The sequence below is a fragment of the Balaenoptera borealis genome (genome assembly GCF_965194805.1).
Source record: "Balaenoptera borealis genome assembly, chromosome: 8".
Taxonomy (NCBI): Eukaryota; Metazoa; Chordata; class Mammalia; order Artiodactyla; family Balaenopteridae; genus Balaenoptera; species Balaenoptera borealis.
In genome coordinates this window covers 38,723,072-38,749,975 of record NC_138865.1, presented here as the reverse complement: position 1 = coordinate 38,749,975, position 26,904 = coordinate 38,723,072, and the positions used below count along the sequence as shown (strand labels likewise).

General features: G+C 34.5%; 1 protein-coding gene across 1 annotated transcript in view; it reads right to left on the bottom strand.

Moving 5' to 3' along the window:
* AGTPBP1 (ATP/GTP binding carboxypeptidase 1) overlaps nt 1-26,904 on the bottom strand; it is a 170,935-nt gene that overhangs the window by 93,006 nt on the left and 51,025 nt on the right. The window contains 9 exon segments of the mRNA XM_082401141.1: nt 7,971-8,148; nt 9,716-9,924; nt 12,775-12,812; nt 19,057-19,150; nt 20,932-21,063; nt 21,668-21,814; nt 22,222-22,285; nt 26,689-26,768; nt 26,771-26,782. Of these exon segments, the coding sequence (XP_082257267.1) occupies nt 7,971-8,148; nt 9,716-9,924; nt 12,775-12,812; nt 19,057-19,150; nt 20,932-21,063; nt 21,668-21,814; nt 22,222-22,285; nt 26,689-26,768; nt 26,771-26,782 (954 nt within the window).

Sequence of the window (26,904 nt, the reverse complement as noted above, 5' to 3'; positions counted from 1 at the left end):
TAATTTATTTATTTATTTTTGGCTGTGTTGGGTCTTCATTGCTGTGCATGGGCTTTCTCTAGTTGCAGCAGGCAGGGGCTACTCTTCATTGCAGTGTGCAGGCTTCTCATTGCGGTGGCTTCTCTTGTTGCAGAGCATGGGCTCTAGGTGCACGGGCTTCAGTAGTTGTGGCACGTGGGCTCAGTAGCTGTGGCTCATGGGCTTAGTTGCTCCGTGGCATGTGGGATCTTCCCAGACCAGGGCTTGAACCCATGTCCCCCACATTAGCAGGCAGATTCTTAACCACTGCACCACCAGGGAAGTCCCGGGTAAAGTGTTTTTGATTGACAGTTTTTCTCTTCAAGCAATTTGAATGTATCATCCCACTCTCTCCTGGCCTGCAAGGCTTCTGCCAAGAAATCTACTAATAGGCTTATCAGGATTACCACGTAGGTAACAAGTTATTTCTCTAGTTGCTTTCAAAATCCTCCCTTTGCCTTAAGAGCCTGATGAAAATGTCTTGGTGAAGATCTCTTAGGGATGAATCTATTTGCAGATCTTTGAGCTTGTGCACCTACATAGCCATACCTTCACCAGATTTGGTAAGTTTTCAGCCATTATGTCTTTAAATAAGTTTTCTGTCCCTTTCTCTCTTCTTCTTCTTCTGAGACTCCCATTACACAGATGTTGTTTCACTTAATCGTGTTCCACTATTCACATAGGCCTTCTTCACTCTTTTTCTTTCTGATTTCTTTTTCTCCTCTGACCTTATAATATCACGAGATCTGTCTTCAAGTTCACAGATTCTTTCTTTTGCTTGATTGAGCCTGATACTGAAGTTCTCTATTGCATTATTCATTGTATTCTTCAGGTCCAGAATTTGGTTCTTTTTATGATTTCTTTCTCTTTGTTGAACTTCTCATTTTGTTCATGTATTGTTTTCCTAAGTTCACTGAATTGCTCCTGTCTTCTCTTGAAGTATCTGAGCTTCTTTATTTTGAATTCTTTTTCAGATAACTCACAGATCTCCATTTCTTTAAGTTCAGTTACTGAGAAGTTACTGTGTTCCTTTGGCAGTGTCATGTTTCCTTGCTTTTCCAGGTTTCTGAAGGTTTTGTATTGATGTCTGCACATCTGAGGATGCAGTCAACTCTTCCAGCCTTTTTGGACTGGCTTGGGTAGGGAAAGACTTTCACCTGAAGGTGACTGCAAGAGCACCAGCTGGGTAGCATGCAGCATCTTTGCTTCCTGGGAAGGCACAGTGGTGGCGTCTTTATGCAGCTCCGTCAGTTGAGGTCAACATCAGCACTGACTGTAGGGGTCTTCTGTGGCCTATACTATGGAGGTCCTCAGGTAGCAGTGGTGGCTAGGGCTACTGGGATCCTCAGGGGCAAAGGCTGCTAGGGTCTTCTTGTACTCCTCTTTTCTGCCTATACGAGGAAGTTCTAGCTAAGGGGATCCCCCTTGGCACCTGATCTGGTATGCTGGATCTCACAGCAGTAACAGAGCCAGACAGGGTCCTACAATCAGGTGCATGTGGAACTACCACAATGCCTGGGTCCTTGGGCACTGGTGCACTTGCTGTGGCAGTGGCATTGGTGTCTAAGGTGCGAGAATGTGCAGATCTCTCATGAAAATGAGGTCTGGAGCTCTGGGGCTCACTGTAGTGAGTCCAGCTGAGGGGAGATGCAGCAGCTATATGAGCCCACAGCAACAGCTCCATCCCCAAGGAACAAATTCAAGAGGCAGGACTCCAGGCAGCTCCGTCAGCTGAAATCAACTTTGGTGAAGACTTGGGAGGCCTCGGAAACAAAGGCTATAAACATCCACAGCAGCAAGGCTCACTGGGATTCTTCTGCTGTCCTTTTCTCCATGGGGTAAAATTCTACTGAGGGGAACCCTCTGGTACCAAGCTGCTCTGGACTGGGGGATGGGGTGATGGAGATAAAATGCTTCCTGTACTTTTCTATGTGGCCATCCTCAGGTTTTGAGTTCTGCATGGTTTCTGATGCGTCTTCATTGAAGTTCAGAGCTATCCCTGAGATATTTTCATCAGTTTGTAGTTGGTTGGTTATTGTTTTTGCTGCATTTGCAGGGGAGACAAGTGTTGGGACCTCCTACCCCTCCATCTTGCTGATGTAACCTTCTTTAAACTTCCATTTTATACTTCCATTTCCAATGTGATTTTTTTATAGCAAAGATTATAAATTCCTCCCACCCAAGTATCTGTTCTCCTCTCCTTCATTTCAGTAACAGAACCTCTGAATTTTAGCTAGAGGTTATAGATTCCAGCCTCCCTCACAGTAGTTACAGCCATATGACTAATTTTTGACCAATAGTATGTGAGGCAAAGTTGTAAATACAAACTCCAGGTCACATCCTTTAAAAAGAAAATTGCCCTCTCCATTTTCTTCCATTATCATTTTCCACATGCACATGAGGAAACCACCATAGGAGATGATGAAAACAAAAAGAATCTTTTTCCTTTGATGACCTGGTGGACAGAGGCCTACTGTCCAGGATCACCTGCCCATCTTCTGGATGGGTATGTGAGAGAAAAAAAAAATATCTATCTCATGGCAGTGTAGCAAATGGGCTCTGGAGACAGAATACCTAATTCAAATCCTGGCTCCTTGAGTTACTAACTACTTGACCTTGAGCAAGTTACATAAGTTATTTGTGTCTCAGTTTCCTCACCTATAAAATGGAGATACCCACACATACTGTTCTTGGGAGACTTAAAGGAGTTAATATATATAACGTGCCAGGCAAAGAGTATGTGTTATATGGGACTTCCCTGGTGGTGCAGTGGTTAAGAATCCGCCTGCCAATGCAGGGGACATGGCTTCAATCCCTGGTCCGGGAAGATCCCACATGCCATGGAGCAACTAAGCCCGTGCGCCACAACTACTGAGGCCATGCGCCTAGAGCCCATGCTCCACAATAAGGGAAGCCACCACAATGAGAAGCCCATGCACCACAACAAGGAGTAGCCCGCACACAGCAACAAAGACCCAGCACAGCCAATAAATAAATAAATAAATTTATTTTTAAAAAAGAGAGAGTATGTGTTATAAAAACGTCTGTTATTACTATTGTTGCTTGAGGGACTGTGGTACTGTACTGGGTCACTGTGTAACAGCAGCTCAGTCTATCCTAACAGACAGAGTTACCAAATTGCTCTAAATTCTTTTGGAAATAGACCACACAAAGTAAGTATTTATATTGCATATAGTAACTGGGTCTATTTATGTCAATGTACTAATGCCAGTTAGTCGTGGATAAACATAGGAAAAACTGACATTTGGAAAAAGAACTGTTAGGAAAAAAGAAGGCACTGAATTCAGAAAAGCCTATTGCAAACAAGAAAGAGAACTCCTTGGATAGGGAGAAGGGAAAATGCAGTTCAGTATCAAAGAGAAAATATGTTTTTAATTTTTAGGCAAACCTGTCAAATATCTTCCTTTATAGGTATTTTCCTTTGGTTTCATACGCCAGATGTGAAATGTTATATAGCTTAGGGTGTCTGAGACCTTCTTTTCTATTCCAATGATCTATTCTTGTACCATCACCAATAAATATCAATTATTATAACTTAATCTCACAATTAAAATCAGGGAATATAAATCATCCTTGTTGTTAGTTTTCAAAATGTCCTTGGCTCATTTATAGTAAAGACAAAAACACAGGAAAAAACTTAAATGGCTATCAATAGGAAACTAGTTAGATAAATTATACTATATCTCTATGATATAACAATTAAAAAGTACAAGTCAGCACTTTCCATAAGGTTTTGGAAAGTATATTCCAAGGGGTTTATTTTGTTCATCCTATTGCTCCTATAAATGTGATCTTTCCCTTTGTGTTTTCTGTTACTGTTTTTTGTTGATACATACATATACATACACACACGCGCACGCGTGTGCACATGAAGGAAAACTAGTGAATTTTATTCGTCTATCTTGTAAACAGGACTTCACTGAACTTTCATCTGGTTTAAGATACATTTTATAATTGATTTGCTTGGATTTTCCACACGAGCAATAACATCCTCTGCAGACACTGATATAACTTTATCTCACTCTTTTAATGATTAATACCTTTCCTTTCCCTGTCTTATTGATTTGGCCAGAGTTTTCAAAACAATGTTAACTAATAATGGTTGAGAAAGGGTTCCTCTAACACTTCATAACTATTTGTAATGTTGGTTGCTGATTTGAGTTAGATAATACTCAGCTAGCATGGAAAATATTCCTTACGAAGTTTTATCTGAAACTAATAATGATTTTTATCAAAACTCTTCACTGCATTTATTAAGATAATCACTGGTTTTCTTGCTTTGACCTACTGATAAATTTTAATTAAAGTCTTAATAATCCTTACTTTGTCAAAGTGTCCTATATCTGAAAATGCCGCTCAATTTACTAGTATTTTAGATTTTTAGATTTATTTTCATGAGTGACAATGATCTGTAAGTTGTTTCAGGTTATTCTTACCAGGTTTTGATTTCAGCAACATACTAGCTTCTAAACTTTTCTTTTTTTCTATGCTCTGGAAAATAAAGCATAGGAAAATTTCTTGAAAATTGAGAGAACTAATCTATAAAGTCATCATTGTTTGGTGTCTTCACTGAAGGCAACTTGATTTCATATTCAGTTGCAGGTTTTCTACTATTTAAGTCAATTTTAATTACCTATATTTCCCTAAAATATTGTCCATCTCAATCATATTTTCAAATGTATTAACAGGAGCTATCTTTAGCATCCACTTAGATTGACTGGATCTCCTCTATTTAACTTGCCAAGAACTTAGAGGTATATTAAAATCACCCACTAATGCTGTGTTTCTATCAATTTCTCCATATTATCCAAATAATTATAGCTTTATCTACCTTTGTTCTAGTGCTTGGCACACTTGTTATTATCTAGCTTGTATAAAATCATCTTTGATATCTTGCTTTAAACCTTTTGTTCTGTATCTATATTTTGTGGGGTAGTAATAATGTCTTCCTCACCTTTCTTGAGCTGAGAAAAACAGATACACAGTTGCCAATCTGTTTATTTTAAGCTTTCAGTCTTGCTGTTTTAAGAGTTTCTAGGATGCATCAGCTACTTAGATTTTGTTTTTAACCCAACCTGAGAGTCTCTTTTTTTTTAATGGGAGTATTTTATCCTTTTAGATATCTTATTACTGAAACTGATTTGCTTGTTCTTGCTTTGTATTCAGCATTCTCCGGATTTTGTGCATCTTGGAATTTTTCTTACTTTTCTATAGCAGTGATGGATGGACCTCTTCAAGAATTTTTTCCAAGAAGGAATATACATTATTTTATACAGAATTTCAAAGGGTTCTTAGTCTCTGAGGTCCATCCATGAATTCCCATGGTTCAGTAGATTCTAGTCTAAGGATCTCTGCTCTAGATGTTACTTTTACATTTTGAAACACATATTTGGGCCACTATTTCTATAATTACCATCTTAGAAATACAACAATATTATAATTTAAGAAATCTATGAATATAAATTGCAAAAGACCCAGTTTACTATAGCCGTATATTATGTATCTTCCACCAAAAATTAGTTGATATATTTCAAAATAATAGTAGAGCAACTGTTTAGTATTACATAATTAACAATTTGTAATGTTAAAGACAATTACTCTACTACCATGTCTTCTGCATTCTTGACTTAATTCATCACTGGCCTGGCTGAAGTATTATTTAATATAATTACTTCAGAAGGGTTCCTGGGCAATATGCTTCTGTACCCTTGCATATCTAAGAATATGTCACCTTCACATATGGGTGGCTTCTAATAAGGGTTCAGAAATCTTGAGTCAGAACTTTTCCTTCGAATCTCCAGAGTCTGCTTCACTATCTTTTGGCATTAAATGTTTAAGAGAATAAGTCTGGAGTCCAGCTCAATTCACCCATTAACAAATGTTAAATGCACATTTATTACAACTCATGCAATCTAACGCATGCTGAGGATGAAATGAAGGTAAAAACAACAGTCCTAGCTTCGTGGAATTTACAGTCTAACTGAGGATGGTAAAAACTAATGAAAATTGTGATAAATGTAATGAAGCCTGATATGTGAGAAAATGATGGAGAGCAGGGTGTTTTCTTTGTGTCTATGCAATTGCTATTAGAACCCTGCTCTCACATCTTATTCATGAAGCCTTCTTAGTCAATTAAAGTCTCCATTTCTAGTTCAGTGATCCATCAGTCTGAAATGATGCAGAAAAGGAACCCTCAGAAAAATATTATCTCTGTCTTTTCTTCCCCCATGTTTGATATATTCCCTGCACTACAAGTCAGCTTTCTCTAGCCATGTGATTATTCTGGACACGGAACAAAGAACACTCTGGGGTATATCCTATCTCTCTCCCAGTGTTACTACCTGCCACATATAGCGAAGTATCACAAGCTTTCTACCAGTTAGACCACCACTTAAACCTCCATAATCCTACATTGAGAGAGAGAAAGAAATTCCAACAGCTCCTTGATTGTCCCTCCAAATTAGGTACTAGTGGCCCTCAACCTGGAGCCAGAGGTACTGCATTTCATAGAAGGGTGAATAGAGTTGACACTCTTCCTTAATCTATTCTTTTCTCCAACATGTTTGTTGCACACCCTATGTTTATTCCATGGGAATGCTCCTTTTATCTAGTTTTCAGATTCAGTACAGATTTTTCCCCTATTTTTGAAGTCTGTTGGCAATTTTAAATGGAATGAAAAGAAGCAATTACATCACTGTTTTCACTTAGCTATGTTTAATCAAGCCCCAGACTTAGACTTTTAAACCTTTTAAAGGAAGTTTCTGAATAATCCATTTTGATATTTTGTGTAGACTAAACTTCTACTTTAATAACTAAATACTTTAGAAATGAAATCATAACAGTGAACTCTGTGATATATACCATAGGTAAGTCTATATCAAGGATAATAAACTAATTCTAATTACTTGAAAATTTTCTTAAATCACTTACTTCAAAGAGTTGCTTTTCAATATAATTAAAAACCTCTTATTTTTTTAAAAAAGTGATCACCTAACAAGAAAATACTTTAGAAATTCTATTAATAGCCTAGACTACTTTCTCTTTTTAATTTTGCTATGTCTTATCAAAAAAATTCTGCTTTGGGCTTCCCTGGTGGCGCAGTGGTTGAGAATCTGCCTGCCAATGCAGGGGACACGGGTTCGAGCCCTGGTCTGGGAAGATCCCACATGCCGTGGAGCAACTGAGCCCGTGAGCCACAACTACTGAGCCTGCGCGTCTGGAGCCTGTGCTCCGCAACAAGAGAGGCCGCGATAACGAGAGGCCCGCGCACTGCGATGAAGAGTGGCCCCCGCTTGCCGCAACTAGAGAAAGCCCTCGCAGAGAAACGAAGACCCAACACAGCCATAAGTAAATAAATAAATAAATAAAATTAAAAAAAAAAAAAATTTTGCTTTTTGCCCACATTAAGAAGTGGAAACCCTTACTTCCTTTGCTATGTATACAATATTGCACCAAAAATGACAAAAAGCCAATTTATGATCATTTCATATTTTCTATCAGGTAAGTAACTGTTCAAGTTTTGTTAAACATAAACCATAACATGTCTGATGACTAGACATCTTTAACTTTAAAAAATGAAGTTCATTAAAAAGCTACAAATATAAGCTCAAATATAATTACCTAAACAGTTAATGTTTACATTCTTAGATTTTGAAAATTTATATAAACTATCAAATACTGTTCCTGTGTGGCGCTTTAAATTTTTCACAATTCACATTTCCACATATGTAGCACACCCCACATTCCTTCCCTTAATTACTCAACCTCAATTTCTTATATTTGAAGAAATATTTATTAACTAAAAAATAATATGAAAGTTTATCATGTTCATTAAAGCCTTCTTTTGCTAGGGAGATGAACAAAAGCAAAAATAGATAAAGTCACACAATTCCAATAACCACTGAAAGTCAGCAAGAAGCATGTGGTCCTACCTTCAGGGGGTAAACTGTAGAGCTGGGCCACAGGTCCAGTCACAGGAATAACTGGTAACTGGAAATGGAAAGAACTTTTAATCGTTGGGAGTGGCAGGCGATTTTTAGGGAAACACTTCCTCATTATCAGACTGGAGGTGTTGACAAGAGGATCAAGGGTCCTGACTGCCAAACATTCCTGTTTTATAAGAAAAGAAAAAAAAGATAATGTGCCTTTGGTGAATAAGTGAAGCAATTTTACATGACTTCAGAAAGTAATATATTAATAATTTCAAAAGGCAAATATCACAAAAACGAATATTTTTAACATAATTATAAAACAGCTTTGACTAATCAGAAATATCTCTTTGTAAGTAAGAACCTCATATGGCAAATTTAGCAGTAATGTTCCTTAAATATCTTAACTAAGCAGAAATCAGTACCATCTTTGGTTCCAGAAGTCACCAAAGCACTAAGTAATATCTATGAGTGACTCAGGGAGCATTTAGCAAGCCTAGGGTATAAAATAAAAATGAAAATTTAAGGGAAGAAGAAAAAAAGAAGAAAGATTAAGAAATTAAGAAAGGTGTAGAAAATAAAAAGGAATGTGCATTTGGCTGAGCTCTTCTCAAAATTCTATCAGTTATCATGCAATAGTACCCCTAATAAGTTAGCTGTTCAACTTATAAAAGAATAGCCTGAATATCACAATTTTAAGTTGTAAGAGTTTAATTTGCTATCCTGGTATCTAATCTTGAGAAGGACTAGTGAACAGGGAATTTGAAACTATTTCATATAACACTGTTATTATTATTGACAATTGACATTTAGATGGCTTTAGATGGCACTTTGATAACCTGTGAAATTTTCAATAGAAATCTTCACACCTGACCTGTCAAAACAGATGAAAAACTAAGGCTCATAAATGTGAGGTGGCATAAACAAAGTCAACCAAATTCTTCCTCATATATTAAATATCCATCACTGTCTATATTAGGAATAGTAAAAATAAGTGCATGTGATTGATCTAGAAAAGAAAAAGCTAAGAGTTAACATAAAATACGTGTTCTTAACTACTCTCACACAGAAAAAGATTATTTGTTGTGCGTAAGACCAAGAGGGCACAACCAAGATGACTGGTTGGAATTTTCAAGACAGATTTTGTTCTAATAATTATAGCCTTGTAAAAATAAAAGGTTTCTTTGCAATATCCCCACTCTCCATAACTGACAGTCTTCTACAGATGCTAGAATCTTGCTAAAGATATTGTTGAGAAGGTTTATGCGTAAGATGGCTGGCAGAACCAGGATTCCTAACGCCAGGTTTCACTTTTGTACCTGCACTATTTAAAAATATTCTCTCCAGAAGAAAGACACTGAGAACACTCACAAACAGCATATCTGCCTGACCAGCCATAAAGGATTCATGAATACTTATGAGGGGAACATACAAAACTGAGTACAGCCAACTGCACACCTTAGAAAACGTGGCTATATGGAATCCCTTCCTGCCCAGTGGAGAGATTTATATACATCTTCCTTTTACGTATGGGGGAAAAACCTCATATTGCAGAGATATGCACTGAGCACTTTCTCGAACTCAGTCTGATGTCACATTTCAGAAACGATTGTGCCTTTTGGCTTTCGGATTTTTTTAATATATTTATCATACTTTTTGAGTATTTTTAGAAATAATAAGTATTCTTAAGAACCAAATCCTATCATTAATAGATAATCATAATAATAGGAAGAAAATTAAAAACTCACTTGCGAAGTGTTATAAAGAATTTTCATCCCATTGGCATCAATAAATGCTTTTCTTCCCAACTTGATGCTTGTCACACTTTTTAAACTCTGTAAAATTCCTTTTCGAATGAGCATGTTTCTATGCCGATTATCATGGCGGTGCCAATCTACATAAATTGTTAAAAGGACTTGGACATATCCTCTGTCTACAGCTCTCCTGGCATTTGTTTCTTTAACAAAAGAAAATTGAGAAAGAATATTTTTTAAATAATAAGAGACACTGGTAGAATAAATCAAATTAAAAACATAACCACAATACTGTAATGAAGTCTTACAATACTTTTTTTCCAAAAAAAAATGGCAACCACATATTTAAATATTTTTTAGCTAACAAAATAAATATGACAAGTTCCAGGTAATTTTCCAGAAACCTGCCCATATATTGTTTTGTGGTTAATAAATATCAAAATATCTTTAACACAATTAAGGTTGTATATTTTTAAATGTTAATACTAACAAAACTTTCATATATTTTAAAACTTATGAATATACTGACTTTCATTACACCAAAAGGAATATATAAGCCTTTACCTCACTAGCTGTGACTATGATTTTGTTAAAAGCCATTATCATTATTGCAACTTCTATTACAATCTTTGTGTGAAATAAACTCCATTGGATTGTAGCTCCTACTACAAATTTTATGTGTTTCTATTGAAATTATTTTAAATTTTAATTACCCCCACAATTATATAAATATCCATGCTACAACAAAGCTAAGTGAAAAATACTTAAACAACTTTTTAGTAAGTGAAATGTAAGAAGCATTATATGATTAGAAGATAGTGCTTTATTGTCATTAATTTTTTTAATATATGAAAAAACTACATCAAAAATTTTTTTTGTAAACAGTCAATTTTATTGGGGTAAAATTAACAGAAATAAATCCATAAATCTGATGTACTTCATTTTTTTAATGTTAATATTTAAGATTTTTAACCAGAAGGGTGCATTTCACTAAGATGAGAGCAAGGGAATCATATCTTAGCAACATCCTGAGCCACCCAGCACCACATGGGTGGGCCAATGATAAGAGTGCAAGATAATGTGGAATACCAACCCATCTGAGGTTGTTTAATTAGAAAGAAATACCAATCTCTTCCTCATCTATGTTTACGTATAAAATGACCACCTGGCTCATGGCATGGACACTAAGATAATGCAACAGTAAGGCTGTGCTGCTTTTAGTTGCCTGAAAGAGTTACTACAGTTTTAAATGTGCTAATACCCACCTAAAACATAAAGACACTGAGATCAACAAACTTATTAATGCCCTCTTAGAAATTATGTTCTGATATTTGAGAGCTGGAAGAAACTCACAGGGGCAGGAGCAGGGCACTTTCTTATGTAAAAGGTTTAATACCTCTGTTGTGTCTGGAAGAGCTACAAATGTAATTTCAGATTCCACTGCTACAAATGTAATTCCAGATTCCACTGGAATTCCCAAAAGCCTAAATGGTACTTATGAGAAATATTTAAATTCTTTATTGAAGATCAGATAAAAAACTTGTGCATAACTCAAACACAGGTGCTGAGTGACTCTTAAGAGAAGTGAACAGAGCTATCTGCAATCCAGGAGCCTTTACTTGTCAGTTACTTTTTTACCTGATGGAGCAAACAGATATGTTTGCCCACCATCCTCCTTTGAAGGAGAAGAAGGGAGGGAGTAAAAGGAAGCGTATTATTTAAAACTGAAGATATCAGCATTTCAGTCATTTTAGGTTAACTGATATCTAAAAATACTTGAAACTTAAGAGTTTTAGTTTTTACTGACTTCAAATTAGTGACTTTGTCATCAGTGATTCTGAAAATTAGTAAGCTTTAATAAGAGTTTAGTTTTAATGGCTATTTTAATCTACTCTAAATCAAAAAATATGCCTACATTAATTTAAAAATTAATCTTTAAACAATTTGAACCACAAAGGCAGGGAGGGCACATCAAAGCAAGGCTACAAATATCTTTGAAATTAATCCAAGTATTCTAATCTTGGTCTAAAGTTTATCACATCATATATGAAAACAAAGCTACATAGCTAATCTAATTGAATAACACACATTTCATTTCAAGGATAAAACTGTTAACTGAACTTTATGCACTCTAGTATATAATACTAATACCTAAGGTGATTCTTTAAATTTAATAAATCATTACCAAATATCAGATTCTCAATCGATTAATCATTTGCTACTGTTCTTCTCATCAAACTTAAGGGCAAGTTGTTCTCACCCTCAATAGACAGTTTTGGGGAAAAATAACATTGAAAGCCATCAACATAGATCTTTAGGACTAAATGTTATTGTGATTAAATAAGATGTTAATTTAATCAACCAATGGAATGGGGGAATGGGAGCGCTAACAAAAATTAATATTTAAAATACAGACACTGAGTATCATGGAGAGAAAAAAAGCACATAATGCAGATGGTTACTCTCCAAAAACACCATATTGTGTTAAGACACATTTCCTCCAAAACTTCAATTTTGAAGATTAAAAAAATTGTGCTTTAGTCTGTAAATGCATTTAGCAAAGTGTAAATTTACATTAAGTCATTTTTAATGTTATAAATTTGAATTTTATGGTAGAAATAATACTTCTAATAAAGAGGTCCTAACTGAAAATCATAATGTTATACAGAGACAGTAGTTGTCAAAGATACTCTTCATGGTAGATGTTCTCAAGGCCATGTTAGCATCACTTTTTCAAAATGATACTATATAATATTTACATATTACTTTCCCCTACTAACAAGGCTTTATGTTTATAAAAGTAACTTAGAAAAAGGAAGTCAATATACTTGAATAAATTATATAAATGTACTGATAAATTAGAGCTCAATAAACATAAATGATCTTAGTTATGATGTATATCAATCAACTGTACTAAAAGATAAAATCAACTTTGACATTATTATGAACAAGCTTTATAAACATAAACTAAATCTACATTTCCAGTTTCTTTAACATAGTAGATAGAATACTCAGAAAATAGTATCTAGTATTTCTAGTATTTAAAAACTTACTTGATTTTAGCAATGCAGCAAGAGTGTCTAAAGCAACCCTGTCAACATGAGAAAACACAAACAACAACAAAACTAGTAAAATTAATCTACAATAGTAAATTCATACAATCTTTTCAGATAAGTTATTAGTATCTACTCCAAATGTCATTCCTGTTATAATCAATTACATATGGCATTTCTCTATATGCCTCACTTCCTTCAGGTTAAAATTGGATATGAGGAAGATTGAAATATCAACAAAAGAGCACCAAAAAAAAATGTTTAAGAAAGAAAAAGAAGAAAATTAACAATGTCTAAAAGTCTTCGTTATCGGAGGTTAGGTGAATGGAATCATTGTACCTGTGTCTGACTGGGACAGAGTTCACAAAGGAATAATACTAAGAATCATAGATTCTGATTCACAAAAAAATTAAAACAAAAACAAGTTTTAACACAAAGTTTGCGACTACAAAATTCTATAGATATTCGTAGGTATCTGACTTCAAAGTATTTTAGCTCTATCAAGCAATAATCCTAACATTTAATGTGATAACAAATGTAAAATATTTTGGAACTAGGAGGTTTGGGGAGAGGAAGTATGAACCCTTAACATTTTTCAGCCATACGGCACCAAAGAGAATAATGACCTAATTAACATCTCAAAATTTCTCACCGCCCATTAGAGGACTTATATATTCTTTGAATATAAATGTACAGTTACACACAGTGAAATCAGTGGCCATTAATCAGCTTTAAAAATATATATGACATCACTGTGGAAAACCTGTAATTCAAATATTTTTTTAAAAATGAGTTATTGAAGAAATGGAACTTTCAGGAACTTTAAAAATATAAGCCAGTACCTCTTAGTAAGATTTCAACAAGGATAATTAATTTGCATAAAAATCTGTACACTGTCAAATTTAAGCATTTCACTCATCACTAAGCATTTGTTGAATGCCTACTAGATACCCACAGTAGCAGGTTCTTCATGGGTATAAAATTAGAAAACAGTTATCTCTTTCACAGATAATTTTACAATCTAGATAATGTAATAAAGTGTACACATCTATGGAAAAACTACTCAAGAAATTAAAACTGAAAACAAGGTAATAAAGTTAATAAAGCTGCATACACATTCGTGGTACACATAGCATGACCAGATGATGACTTCTAAGATGACTTAGAAGATTTAAAACGGATACTGATTTAAGATGGATATTGGTTCAAAATAAAACCTGAAACAATAATCCAGGACTAGGTACAGACTAAGTGCTCATTTATAATAAATGCTCATTACTGCTACCCTCTAGAGCAAGTTGTTAACAGTTACATTTTGGTTTATTGACACAAATAAAGCACCCATATAAACATTTATTTATGATAACATTTGTAAAATAAAAACAACAGTATATGCTCTAAAAAATATAAACTCCTGCATGTAACTTTCTCAAAACAATGTGCAGTTTTGGTAATGGCAAGTTAAAAGTAAATGAAAACTATAAAATTATTAACAGAATTTTCACAGCACTGAATCATCAGTAAGAAACTTTTCATAATCTTATAACTATGCAATAAAATGCACTTAAGACTGTAAAACTATCAGAATAAGGATGACTTTTAAATTGGTCAAAATCAGAACTAAATGGATCTTCTAAGTACAATGGCAATTTTGGGGAAAAAAGAAAAGAAGACTTCATTCAGCAAGACCTGATAAATGCCAAAAATTGTTACACATGCCTTGTATATGTGTTTTCTAGTTTAATTCTTTAAAAAGAAAATTCCTAGTCCATAGAATTGGCACATTTTATGAATAAAGAAACTAAGGATTTCAGAATATAATATGCCTAGGGTCACATAAAAACTAAGTGACATGAAAAATAAATCACACAAGATTCTTGTTGAGAAAGAAAATTATGAAATCAGAAATGTCAGTCTCCTCCCAAAAGATATGTTGAAGTCCAAACCTCTAGCACCTCAGAACTTGGCCTCATCTGGAAACAGGGTCTTTGTAGAGGTAATTAGTTAAAATGAAGTCATGCTGGAGTAGACTGCCCTTAATCCATCAAGACTGATGCTCTTATAAAAAGAGGGAAGACTATTTGAAGACAGACACACAAGGAGAGAACACCATATGATGACAGAGGCAGAGGCTGAAATGTTGCACCTACAACCAAGGAACACTAAAGATTGCCAGCAAACCACCAAAAGCTAGGAATAAGCAAGGAAGGATTCTCCCCTGCAGGTTACAAAGGGAACACTGGTCCTGCTGACAAGTTGATTCTGAACTTCCAGCCTCCAGAGACAATAAATTTGTTATTGTAAACTACCAACTTTGTACTAGGTACTTTGTTACAACAGTCCTAGGAAACTAGTACAATCGCTTAGCAGCAATCATTTGCAATGAACTCAGAATTTTCCCATTTACAGCTAAGTCTTAATTCAAAATTTTAAAAATCTTAACAGTACTTTCAGAAACAGTCTTTCTGCCTGCTGGCAGTTGTTTACAACACATTTGAACCAAACAGAAGTGCTCTGACATTTTCTAAGCCTTAAACTACATGTTTTTCTCTTGATGTTTATTCTTCAACACTGCCAAAACTGGATAGACACCCAATTCCTTCTGCCCATCATGCTTGTTCCACAGCCCCATTAGATGAAAAGAAATTATGAAGTTTGGTGCAAAGTCGTCTTGACAGTTTTACCAAGATGATTTTTAAAAGGTATTTTTTAAAACTTCAGTACAAAGGAATTTCTGTAATTCTATGTCAGTTATAAGCCAGTATGAATTTATAATATAAAAGTTACCCAACAATTACAGAATAGTATTTATTGAAAAGTACATTTTTATATGTTGATTAGAATTTCTCAGCACCAATATTTTATACTTCCTCATATATTTTTCAGTCTTCATAAGTCCCACACAGAATAACATAACTAACAATGGCTTTAAAAGCAGCCTGTGGCTTATTCATTTGGGAGCAGCGAGGGATGAGAAACTGAAGCCCCAGGTACTCATGAAGTCATTTAAGTTGGGGGGGCGTCAATCCTTGCAATAACCTCCAAACCTGTAGTGAAACTCGGAAAGAGTTACAATAACTTTTAGAGTTGCTTCCTTCTAGATTAACAATGTTTAAATCCAAAACCTAAAATGGAAAGGAAAGGAAATTCTAAAGGGAAGTGTTGCTCTTCAAACATAAATAATAACCCTCAATCTTCTTCAACTAACTAAATGCAGGGCATTAAGGGGAGGAAGAACTGGTATACAAATGCTCTAGATGTTGAGATTGTTTAATTAAGGGGGAGGATCCTACAATTATTCAAAATAAAGGAATCATGATATAGATGTCTGGTCAATGAATGGTTTATCCTTTTTAAAGTAAAAATAAAGTTTAAAGAATTTTTCTTTTTAAAATATAGAAAAAAGAATGAAGGAATAATGTAGATAACTTACATTGCTTTCTCAGAAGTTTAGACCCACTGATTTCTACATGGTTTTGGAAATATTCCACGTTGTATATTATACAGATACTTGTGAAATGTTCTTTTCTCCTAGGAACTTTTTATATTAGATTTGGTAACTTGGTTACAATAGAGTAATGTAGATCTTAAGTAGGAGATCATAACCAAGATAAAGATTAATTTTAAAGTACTTTAAAGATCAAGAAGAGACAAGGCATAACAATTTTAAAGATAAAGAATATGTTTTTAATATTAACTAGGATTCATTCACATCCACATTACTACATTACTCACCTAAACTAATTACACTGCATTAATATAGGCATTGTGCTAATTACAAGAATCACCTCATTAAATCCTCGTAACAACCTCATGATGTACGCACAAATACTACCATTTTACAGACAGGAAACTGGGGCATAAAAAGTTAGGCAACTTACTTCATATCATGAAGCCAGTAAGAGCTAACACACAAATCGAGTTCTGCCTGGCTCCAGAGCCCACTCACTACACTACATCAGTGCTGGAAGTTGGTTCTACTAATTGTGAACAATCATTTTCTTTATCTTGTCACATCTCATCAGATGCTCTAAGACTGTGTGTATGATCTTTGTATAAGTAAATATGCTGTCATCCCACCAAAAAATATTTAATAAATAATTATATGTGCAAGTAAGCTTCCATTTTCAAGAAGGGTAAAAGCTAAATATCTGACCTTTATTAAGAAAGGGTGAAAAGACTGGGCATGTTCTGGACGTTATTCATTTGTAAAATTTAACCAAATAGTTGATGTGGACAAGTTCTTCCTTATAAAAGAATCACAGCTAATAAAAGCAGAAAGAATGAGAAAATTAGAAAAGTCACTATTTTGGAACCTTTTAAGAAATAATGGATCAGGCAATGCTATGAAATATTGCTAAGTTTTTAGGTGAAAGAGGATGGAACATTTCAACTCAATGATTTTAAGGGGTGCAAAACAGAGACCCAGCACCAACTATGAAATATTTTGACCATTAAAAAAAAAAAAAAACAAATCTAATCAAGCCTCAAGCTCCATCAGTCTACAGAAAATTTGAGGGATATACCTACAAATTAAGTGACCCCAGTATACAGTCATCTTAATCTATGTTGGGACATTCTATAAGATGCCACCCAGTTCCTTCAACAAATAAACAAAACAGAATGGAAAAGTAGGGGGGGGCTTCCCTGGTGATGCAGTGGTTGAGAGTCTGCCTGCCAATGCTGGGGACATGGGTTCGAGCCCTGGTCTGGGAAGATCCCACATGCTGCAGAGCAACTGGGCCCGTGAGCCACAATTACTGAGCCTGCGCATCTGGAGCCTGTGCTCCGCAACAAGAGAGGCCACGATAGTGAGAGGCTCGCACACCGCGATGGAAGAGTGGCCCCCGCTTGCGACAACTAGAGAAAGCCCTCGCACAGAAACGAAGACCTAACACGGCCATAAATAAATAAATTTAAAAAAACAGGAAGGATGAAGATTTAAAAAAAAAAAAAAAAAAAAGTAGGGGGCCTGTTATTGACTGCAAAAAATTACAAGACTTATCAATCAAATAGAATGTAGAGCCCTTATTTGGATCCTGATTTGAACAAGCCAACTGTAAAAAAAAGACATTCCTTAGACAATCAGAAAATATTAGATGATCTTAAAGAATTATTAATATTGTTGAACAAAGAAATAATACTTTGGTAACACTAAAAGAAAAAAACTATGTCTGATAGTGATCATACTAAAGAATTTACAGTATAAGTGTCATGGCTGATATTTGCTTTAAAGGGCATTTGGAGACAACTGGAGAAAACTAAACACACTGGATTTTAGATTGTGTTAGGGAATTAATCATTTTGTTGAGCATGATTATAGTATTATGGTTATTTTTTAGGTCCCTATTTAGCAGAGTTACATAATGAAGTATTTAGGGGAAAAGTGAGAAAATATCTGGTATTTGCTTACAGAAATTCATATATATGTGGATAACATCTGGGATTTGCTTAAAAATACCCCAGGAAAAATAAATAAAAGTCTGGAGGGGGAATAAATGAAACAAACATGGCAGAATGTTGATAACTGTTGAATATAATAAGTAATAATTAATATAATATAAATGCTGTATTTGAAAAATTCCATAATAAAAATTTTTTTTAAAGAATGACCATTAATTTGGCTTAAGAAAGTACTAAACATAATGAAATAACTGGAAACTGCTTTTATTTTCTGAGGTTGAAAGACCTACAAATGAATATGTGCATATGTGTGTGTGTGCGTGTATTTATTTATTATTTATTTATTTATGGATGTGTGTATATATATATATATATATATATACACACACACACACAAATACACACATATATAACACATATTTTGAGATATATATACATATCTCAAAGTAAGAAAAAGAATAACATGATTCTGACAAAAAAGAAATGTATAAATTTAAAATATATCCAGATAATTGTAAGACTGAAGGAAGTAGTCATTAAAAGACTGTAAAATTGGGTAGGGAATATAGTAGGCACTCAATAAATGTTTCTGAATGAATGAGATTTATAAATGGTCTTTTTTCCTATTATAGTACCTAGGAATGTTCAAAGTCTGAATTTCCATAACACTATGTTCAATGAATTTATCTAATTTTGATATATTTTTGAAGATTAAACTTTATACTAAAGAAAATCTTTATCATAATTAAATCACTATTTAAGAACTGAGAAAGGACCCTAGATACAATTTAACTCAACCTGCTCATTGTACAGATCAAGATGGTAAGGCCCAAAATAACAAAGGGTATACCTCTATTTACACTTAAAACATTTACTCACTTCATAAGACTGGAATTCTTCTTACTAAATGGTCCGATGATTTTAAACATCAGTTCCACAACTCCATTTTTCCCTAAGGATACAGAATTCACAGCTGGGAAGGTGAAAAAAAAGATGTAAAGTGATTTTAAAACCTCAGGGAGTAGAAATGTGTATACGTGTGATACATAACCAAAAACATATACATACAAAATTTTCATTTTGTGTTAACTTCACAACACTGAGCTAACTAAAAGCTGCTCTGAAATTGTTTAGTAAATGTGAACTCAAGTCCCTCGTAAAGTCCACCTTAGTCAATACTTCAAAGGAAGGGTTTTTTTTTGCTTTATTTTTTAATGGGAAGTTGCAGGGAAATTGCAGTTACATGTTGTTAAAACAAAGTGTTAGACAAAGGCATGCCAATGGGAAGATGAGGTGGGAAAAGAAGTTAGAACAAATTATGAAAGGTCCTAGAAGTTGTTAATTCTTTCAACTGCAGGGAATTACCCAAAAGGAACAACAAATCAGATCTGCATTTTAGATACAGGTCAGATCTAACAGCATCGTAGGAAAGATGGATTTGAGAGACACATTAGGAGACTGTGGTCTAGGTGAGAGGTAATGAGAACCTTAACTAAAGCGACTGCAGTAGGGAAAAACAGGTAACAACTTTAGACAGAACATGCAAATAATTACCTAACCAGAAAATTGTGCCTAACATTTTCAATCCTGAACAAATATTGCTTAAAAATTATAGATACACTGTTTACTGGCCTCCTGGTGCTTAATTAAATAAAATGCCACCAAAAATGTAGTTCCTCAAGTTTTGTATGACAATTTTAATTTCCTCTATATCTGTTTATTACTCCATTATCGCTTCTAATTTTAGTCTGTTTTGTCTTCCATTTTCCTTCATTCAGTGGTTTATCTGTTTTATTTTTTAAATCAACTTTTGAAGACTTCATAACGTATTTTTTCTTTACAATTTCATTCCTCTGCTTCCCTTATGTTTATTGCTCTTTTCCTAATTTCTTTGTTTAAACAGCCAATTAATTCATTTCCTTATGCACTTCTTAATTATTTAAGTATTAATTATTTAAGTGTTCAAAACTATTTTCCTGTGAGTACACCTTTAGCTATACTGTCAAAGTATAGATACAGATAAATAAATACACACACACACACATCTACCACTTTGATTATCATTATTTTGTGATGATGTTCTGCAATAATATATACTGTACAGTCTCAATTCTGGGTGTTTTGTTAATCATTCCAAACCCATTGTCAGGGAATAGAAGAAAATCCATACCTCAGGGGCTTGGGACCTAATATTACATTAGTGAGAGAGGGAGAGAATGTGTGTATGTGTGTGTGTGTGTGTGTGCGTGCCCATTGGGAGACACTTCATCTGAGACTCTCTCCCTGTGATTACTGTTTTCTCCAGCTTCCTCAGAGTCTCCTGTGCTATTTATTTTCAGTTCTGCTACTTCCCTATTCATTACTGAAGAGAATTAGCTCCATGTGACTATGCCACCGCATTCCTTCCTTCTCAATTTTCCTCTCATCTGTGAAAATCCAAATAGGCATAGCAGTTTTTCCAGCTGCCAATATCCTCATATTCCTCCAAATCTTTTCCACAGGCCACCTAATCATCCCCCTTACTACATGCCTTTACAAACTGGGGGAATTATGAGAATTCTGAAGATTTTGTCAACTCACCTTCTTACCCTACCTCACTTTTGTGGTGGGGGGTTAGAATTACAAAGAGCCATATTAAATATTCTCTTTCCTTGTCCACAAATTTTAGAGATTTATGGAGTTAAAGTACAAAATTTTCATTTTGTGTTAACTTCACAACACTGAGCTAACTAAAAGCTGCTCTGAAATACTCACAGTTGGCAGAATATACTCGTAAAAGCTGAAGACAAGGCAAAACCAAGCGATGATTCTGCAAATTCTGTTTGACCAAATTCAGAGTTATATTTAGAGCTCCATTAATTCTAGCTTTCACTCCAAATTTTTTGTCTGTTTAAAAAAAAATGAACAAACACAATTTATTCATATGTAACTTCTGAATAAAATGAAATGTCATAAAACGATTAAATTTCTAAAACTAATGTTATAAATTCCTATTATCAACTAAAAGTTGATCTGAGATAATTAAAGCTGTAATCACTTTCTTATATGATTATGATTAAAAGCTTAACTAGTCTGTAAGCTTTTTAGGCACTGAGACATGACTATAAGATGACTATTAATGAAAAGCAAACACATTCTACCTGCATGCTCCTCAAAGCATTCCCATCCACACTCCCTCCTTCTGGCCTCAACAATATCCATGTTACGTGTATCTTTTATAACATATATATGCCAGGGACACACACACCAAGACACACTTCTGACTTTAATGCATTTTTTCTTCCTTTTTCCACCATATGCAATAGAATTACTCAGAAATTTAGGATCCTAAATTCTTGCAGGTCACTAGTTGACTGTAAAAAGCATTCCATGACTCAGACCAAGAAAAAGCAGTAGCATTTTAGATTGTAAAATTTACCAGTTTCAAGGCACACAGAATTGATGTAACAAAAATAGTTCCACCTGAAAGTCATACAAATGAAACCCTTACCTTTCGGTCCAATTTTTGCAAGAATGGAATGAATCTGCACCATTAACTCCTCATTCAGGGGAGATTCTTTGCTGGCATTCATAAGTAACTGTAATAATATTTGTGAACCACCTTTGGAGACTAAGAAACTCGCTCTTCGACCTCCACCTAAGAAGTTTTTTGAAAGAAATACGTTGAAATCGCAAATTCTTCTGTAACATATTAGATATCACAACTTGTTAGCTTTAAAGAAGTATTAAAAGTGATGACTTCAGAAAGCAAACAAATAGTATCAAAATAAAATTTTATTTTATTTATGTTAGTTTAAAAAATAGCGCAGACAGTAAATAAAAGTGATGCAAAACTCTACATTCAAGGCTCTAAAACACATGGGTTTGAGGGACACCAGAAGATACCAAAAACAAAGCAACAAGAGTATGACATTTTCGCTTCCAAATTCCAATACTCAGAATAGCCTCTGTATGAGTATCAGAAAATTCCAAAAAAAGTACACATGATGCATTTCTGATCATTGTTTACAAACAGAAATTACACCAAAGGAAACAAAAACTTACCAGCTGACACCAGCTCAACAAGAATGCTTAAGATATTAAGAGTAGTTTGAAGATCTTTCGTGTTCTGAAATAAATAGTTTATTTGCTTTATTAAAACATTGTAAATTTGTGATTCCCAAACTTTTTCTGTCAGTCGGGAACCACCTATATTTTACAGATGACCTTTTTGGTTTCTCTAAGAATAAACGTATTCAGGTTTTCACTATTCTCACACATCACTTCAGTCTCTTCTTATTGCCCTTAAAATTTTTTGGAAATCATCTGAGCTATTATTTTCTTATTATCAACAGGAATTAATTTGTCATTTGAACTCATCAACTTCTACCAAATAGATAATACAAATAAATGTATCAAAATATAAAAGGCACTACAATGTATATATGGTGACTATCCAGTGAGCTCCCCTCTCAAAAAGTAACGGCATTATCAATTTCTTATGTATCCAGCAAGATAGTGTGCACACGTAAAAGTAATCCATGTAAAAATACATGTATACATAGACTTATTTCTCCAAATGGTATTACTGCTCTATAAGTAACTATTTTTTATACTGATATTTTTACATGTCAATAAATAGTTTCTTCATCCTTTTTTAAGGGCCACATGATACATTCCACTGCATGGCAATACCATTGTTTATGCAACCAGTCACCTATCAAAGGGATATTTAAATTTTTTAAATCTTTTGCTATTAAAAATTGCAACCAAAACTAAGTACATACACTTACAGGGAAGCAAGTACAACTGTACATGGGATAAATTCCTGGAATTTCTGGGTCAATGATATGGGCATTTATTTTGATAGTAGATATTACTAACCTGCTCTTCATTGAGCAATTTACACTCCAACCCACAATGCAGAAAAGTAACTATTTCCCAAAGTCTGAACAACCAATCTAATAAGAGAAAATGTTTAAATACTGTACTTTGGTTATATTTCTCTTACTAAAAGCAATGCTTGGATGAAGAAAACCACACAGACAGCAGAACTGTGGCCTATTCAAGGAACTGCCTCATCCCCAGAGTAGAAGGATTTTACAGTGTTTATTTAGAGGAATTTCGGAATTGCAATGTATCAGTGACTGGAATGGGACTCTTGCTCTTCCCCTTTCCAAAAGGGAATAAGTGTTGTCTCTACTTCACCATTTAAGGGCAGAGACTAATGGAACCAGAAAGTCAAATCCAGACCAGAAAAAGGACCACACATTAACCAGAGACCCTCGTCTTAGCACTGGGGGTGTTAACTGGACAACTGGCTTACTGGGGACAGAGTTGGAAGAATGAGAGACAAACATTTGTTAAAGAAAAGAATAGACTGCGGCAGGAGCAATATTGCTAAGTGTTCATCTTCTTCCTGGGTACACAGCCAAACCACATTTTCCAGCTCTTCTGCAATTAGGTTTGGGCCATGTGACTGATTTCAGGCCACTGGAATATGAATGGAAGTTGCACTGTTAACTCATTTACCAGGGAGGTAGGATAATTTTTTTTTGAATACAGTTTTTTATTTTTAATTTTTAAAAAATTTTATACAATTTTAAAAGGTTACTTTCCATTTACAGTTATTACAAAATATTGGCTTTATTCCCCATGTTGTACAATACATCCTTGTACAAAACTATCTTGCACCCTATAGTTTTTTTTTGGGGGGGAGGGGATATAGTTGTTTTACAACGTTGTGTTAGTTTCTACTGTACAGTGAAGTGGAGTTCCCTGTGCTATACAGCAGGTTCTCATTAGTTATCTATTTTATACATATTAGTGTATATATGTGAATCACAATCTCCCAATTCATCCCACCCCCCCATTCCCCCCTTGGTGTCCATCCGTTTGTTCTCTACGTCTGTGTCTCTATTTCTGCCTTGCAAACAGGTTCATCTGTACCATTTTTCTAGAGTCCACATACATGCGTTAATATATATTTGTTTTTCTCTTTCTGATTTACTTCACTCTGAATGACAGTCTCTAGGTCCATCCACGTCTCTACAAATGACCCAATTTCGTTCCTATTTATGGCTGAGTAATATTCCATTGTGTATATATACCACATCTTCTTTATCCATTCGTCTGTCGGTGGGCATTTAGGTTGCTTCCATGACCTGGCTATTGTAAATAGTGCTGCAATGAACATTGGGGTGCATGTGTCTTTCTGAGTTATGGTTTTCTCTGGGTATATGCCCAGTAGTGGATTGCTGGGTCATATGGTAGTTCTATTTTTAGTTTTTTAAGGAACCTCCATACTGTTCTCCATAGTGGCTATATCAATTTACATTCCCACCAACAGTGCAAGAGGGTTCCCTTTTCTCCTCACCCTGTCCAGCATTTATTGTTTGTAGATTTTTTGATGATGGCCATTCTGACCAGTGTGAGGTGATACCTCATTGTGATTTTGATTTGCATTTCTCTAATAATTCGTGATGACTAACAGACATATAGGAGAAACTGACAATAATACATAATAGTAGAAGACTTTAACACCTCACTTACATCACTGGACAGCTCATCAGACACAAAATCAAAAAGGCAACAGTAGTCTTAAATGACACCAGAGGCCAGTTGGACTTAATAGGTATCTACAGGACGTTACATCCCGAAACAGCAGAATACATAATCTTTTCAAGTGCACATGGAACCTTCTCTAGGATAGATCACATGCCAGGCCACAAAACAAGTCTCAACAAATTAAAAGGCACATGAAAAGATGTACAATAAGGATAATTATTATAGAAGTGCAAATCAAAACAACAATGATATATCACCTCACACCTGTCAGAATGGCTATCATCAAAAAGAACACAAAAAACAAATGTTGGTGAGGATGTGGAGAAAAAAACCCATGTACACTGTTGGTGGAAATGTATATTAGTGCAGCCACTGTGGAAAAGAGTATGGAGGTTTTTCAAAACTAAAAATAGAACTACAGAATGACCCAGCAATTCCACTCCTGAGTATATATCCAGAAAAAACAAAAACACTAATTTGAAAAGATATATGCACCCCAATGTTCATAGCAGTACTATTTACAATAGCCAAGAAGATATAGAAGCAACCCAAGTATCCATAAACAGATGAATGGATAAAGAAGATGTGGTATATATATATATATAGAATAGAGTATTACTCAGCCATAAAAAAATAATGAAATTCTGCCATTTGTAGTAATGTGGACGGACCCAGAGAATTTTATGCTTAGTGAAACAAGTCAGACAGAGAAAGACAAATATTGTATGCTATCACTTATATGTGAACTCTAAAAAATAATACAAATGAATGTATAAAGCAAAATTGGAACATTCTCACAGATACAAAAAACAAACTAGTGGTTACCAGTGGGGAGAGAAGATGGTGGAGGGGCACATTAGGGGTACAGAATTGAGTTACAAATACGAAGTTACAAATACAACGTTACAAAGTTATGTATAAAACAAATAGGCAACAAGAATATATTGTATAGCACAGGGAATTTATAGCCATTATCTTGTAATAACGTTTAATGGAGTATAAACTGTAAAAATACTGAATCACTATGCCGTACACCTGAAACTATAAAAAATATAATATTATAAATCAATACTGTACTTCAATTAAAAGAAAACAAAAACAAAAAAAAACAGAGAATTCCCTGGCAGTCCAGTGGTTAGGACTTCACACTTTCACTGCTGAGGGCACAGGTTCGATCCCTGGTCAGGGAACTAAGATCCCACAAGCCATGCAGCACAGTCAAAAAAAAACACACACACACACACATGAACTCACTCCCTGATCATTTTTTTTCCAGTTCTACTAAGATATAATCTGACATATAACATTGTTTAAGTCTAAGGTATACAATGTACTCACTCACTCCTTATTTTTAACATTGCACTGAATAAAATATAAAATCTTGATTCTGACTATGTCTTGCTGATCCACCCCAAACTGTTATACTAGCATTGAAACTTAATTAATATCGATATAATATAGTTATTCAACCAATGTATGAAGTGAACTTAATCATAAATGTATAACTAACAAAATAAATGAGAATTTCCAATTTCAATCCTTTTTTTTTTTTTGGCCACACCACGCATTATGCAGGATCTTACTTCCCTGACCAGGGATCGAACCCATGCCCCCTGCAGTGGAAGCGCAGAGTCTTAACCACTGGACCGCCAGGGAAGTCCCTCAATCATTTATTTTATGCTAAAGATTTATTTGCAACTAATGCTTTATTTTCTATTACCAATTAGAATGGCATGTAAAGATTTAAAATATGGTTATCATTATAATCATAGGGAAATACACTTAGAGGTTTATCTAATGTATGCTGGAATGTTTATATCCCCGTTCCAAATAATTTAAAAAAGAAAACAAACTTCCATTCATTGGCTCTACCTCTAGGATAAAAATTTTGTACTTTGTCATTTTTTTTCTCTCAGTATTGGTTGCTATTAAAAGCTACATAATTAAAGCATGTCAGTGAGTTACCTCTAATGTTGACAGCAGAACTTCCATTCCTGTAGAACCTTTGGCTGTCATTTCTCTCCTTGTTTTTTCTGAAAAGTAGGAAAAAAATTTTCTTCTAAAACATGAAAGAAAAAAAATTACATATAGTTTTATCACACAGTTAATATTTACTAATATTAGATATTATATTAGTTATAATTATATTATATTAGATAATATTCCCCGTGGTATACGACA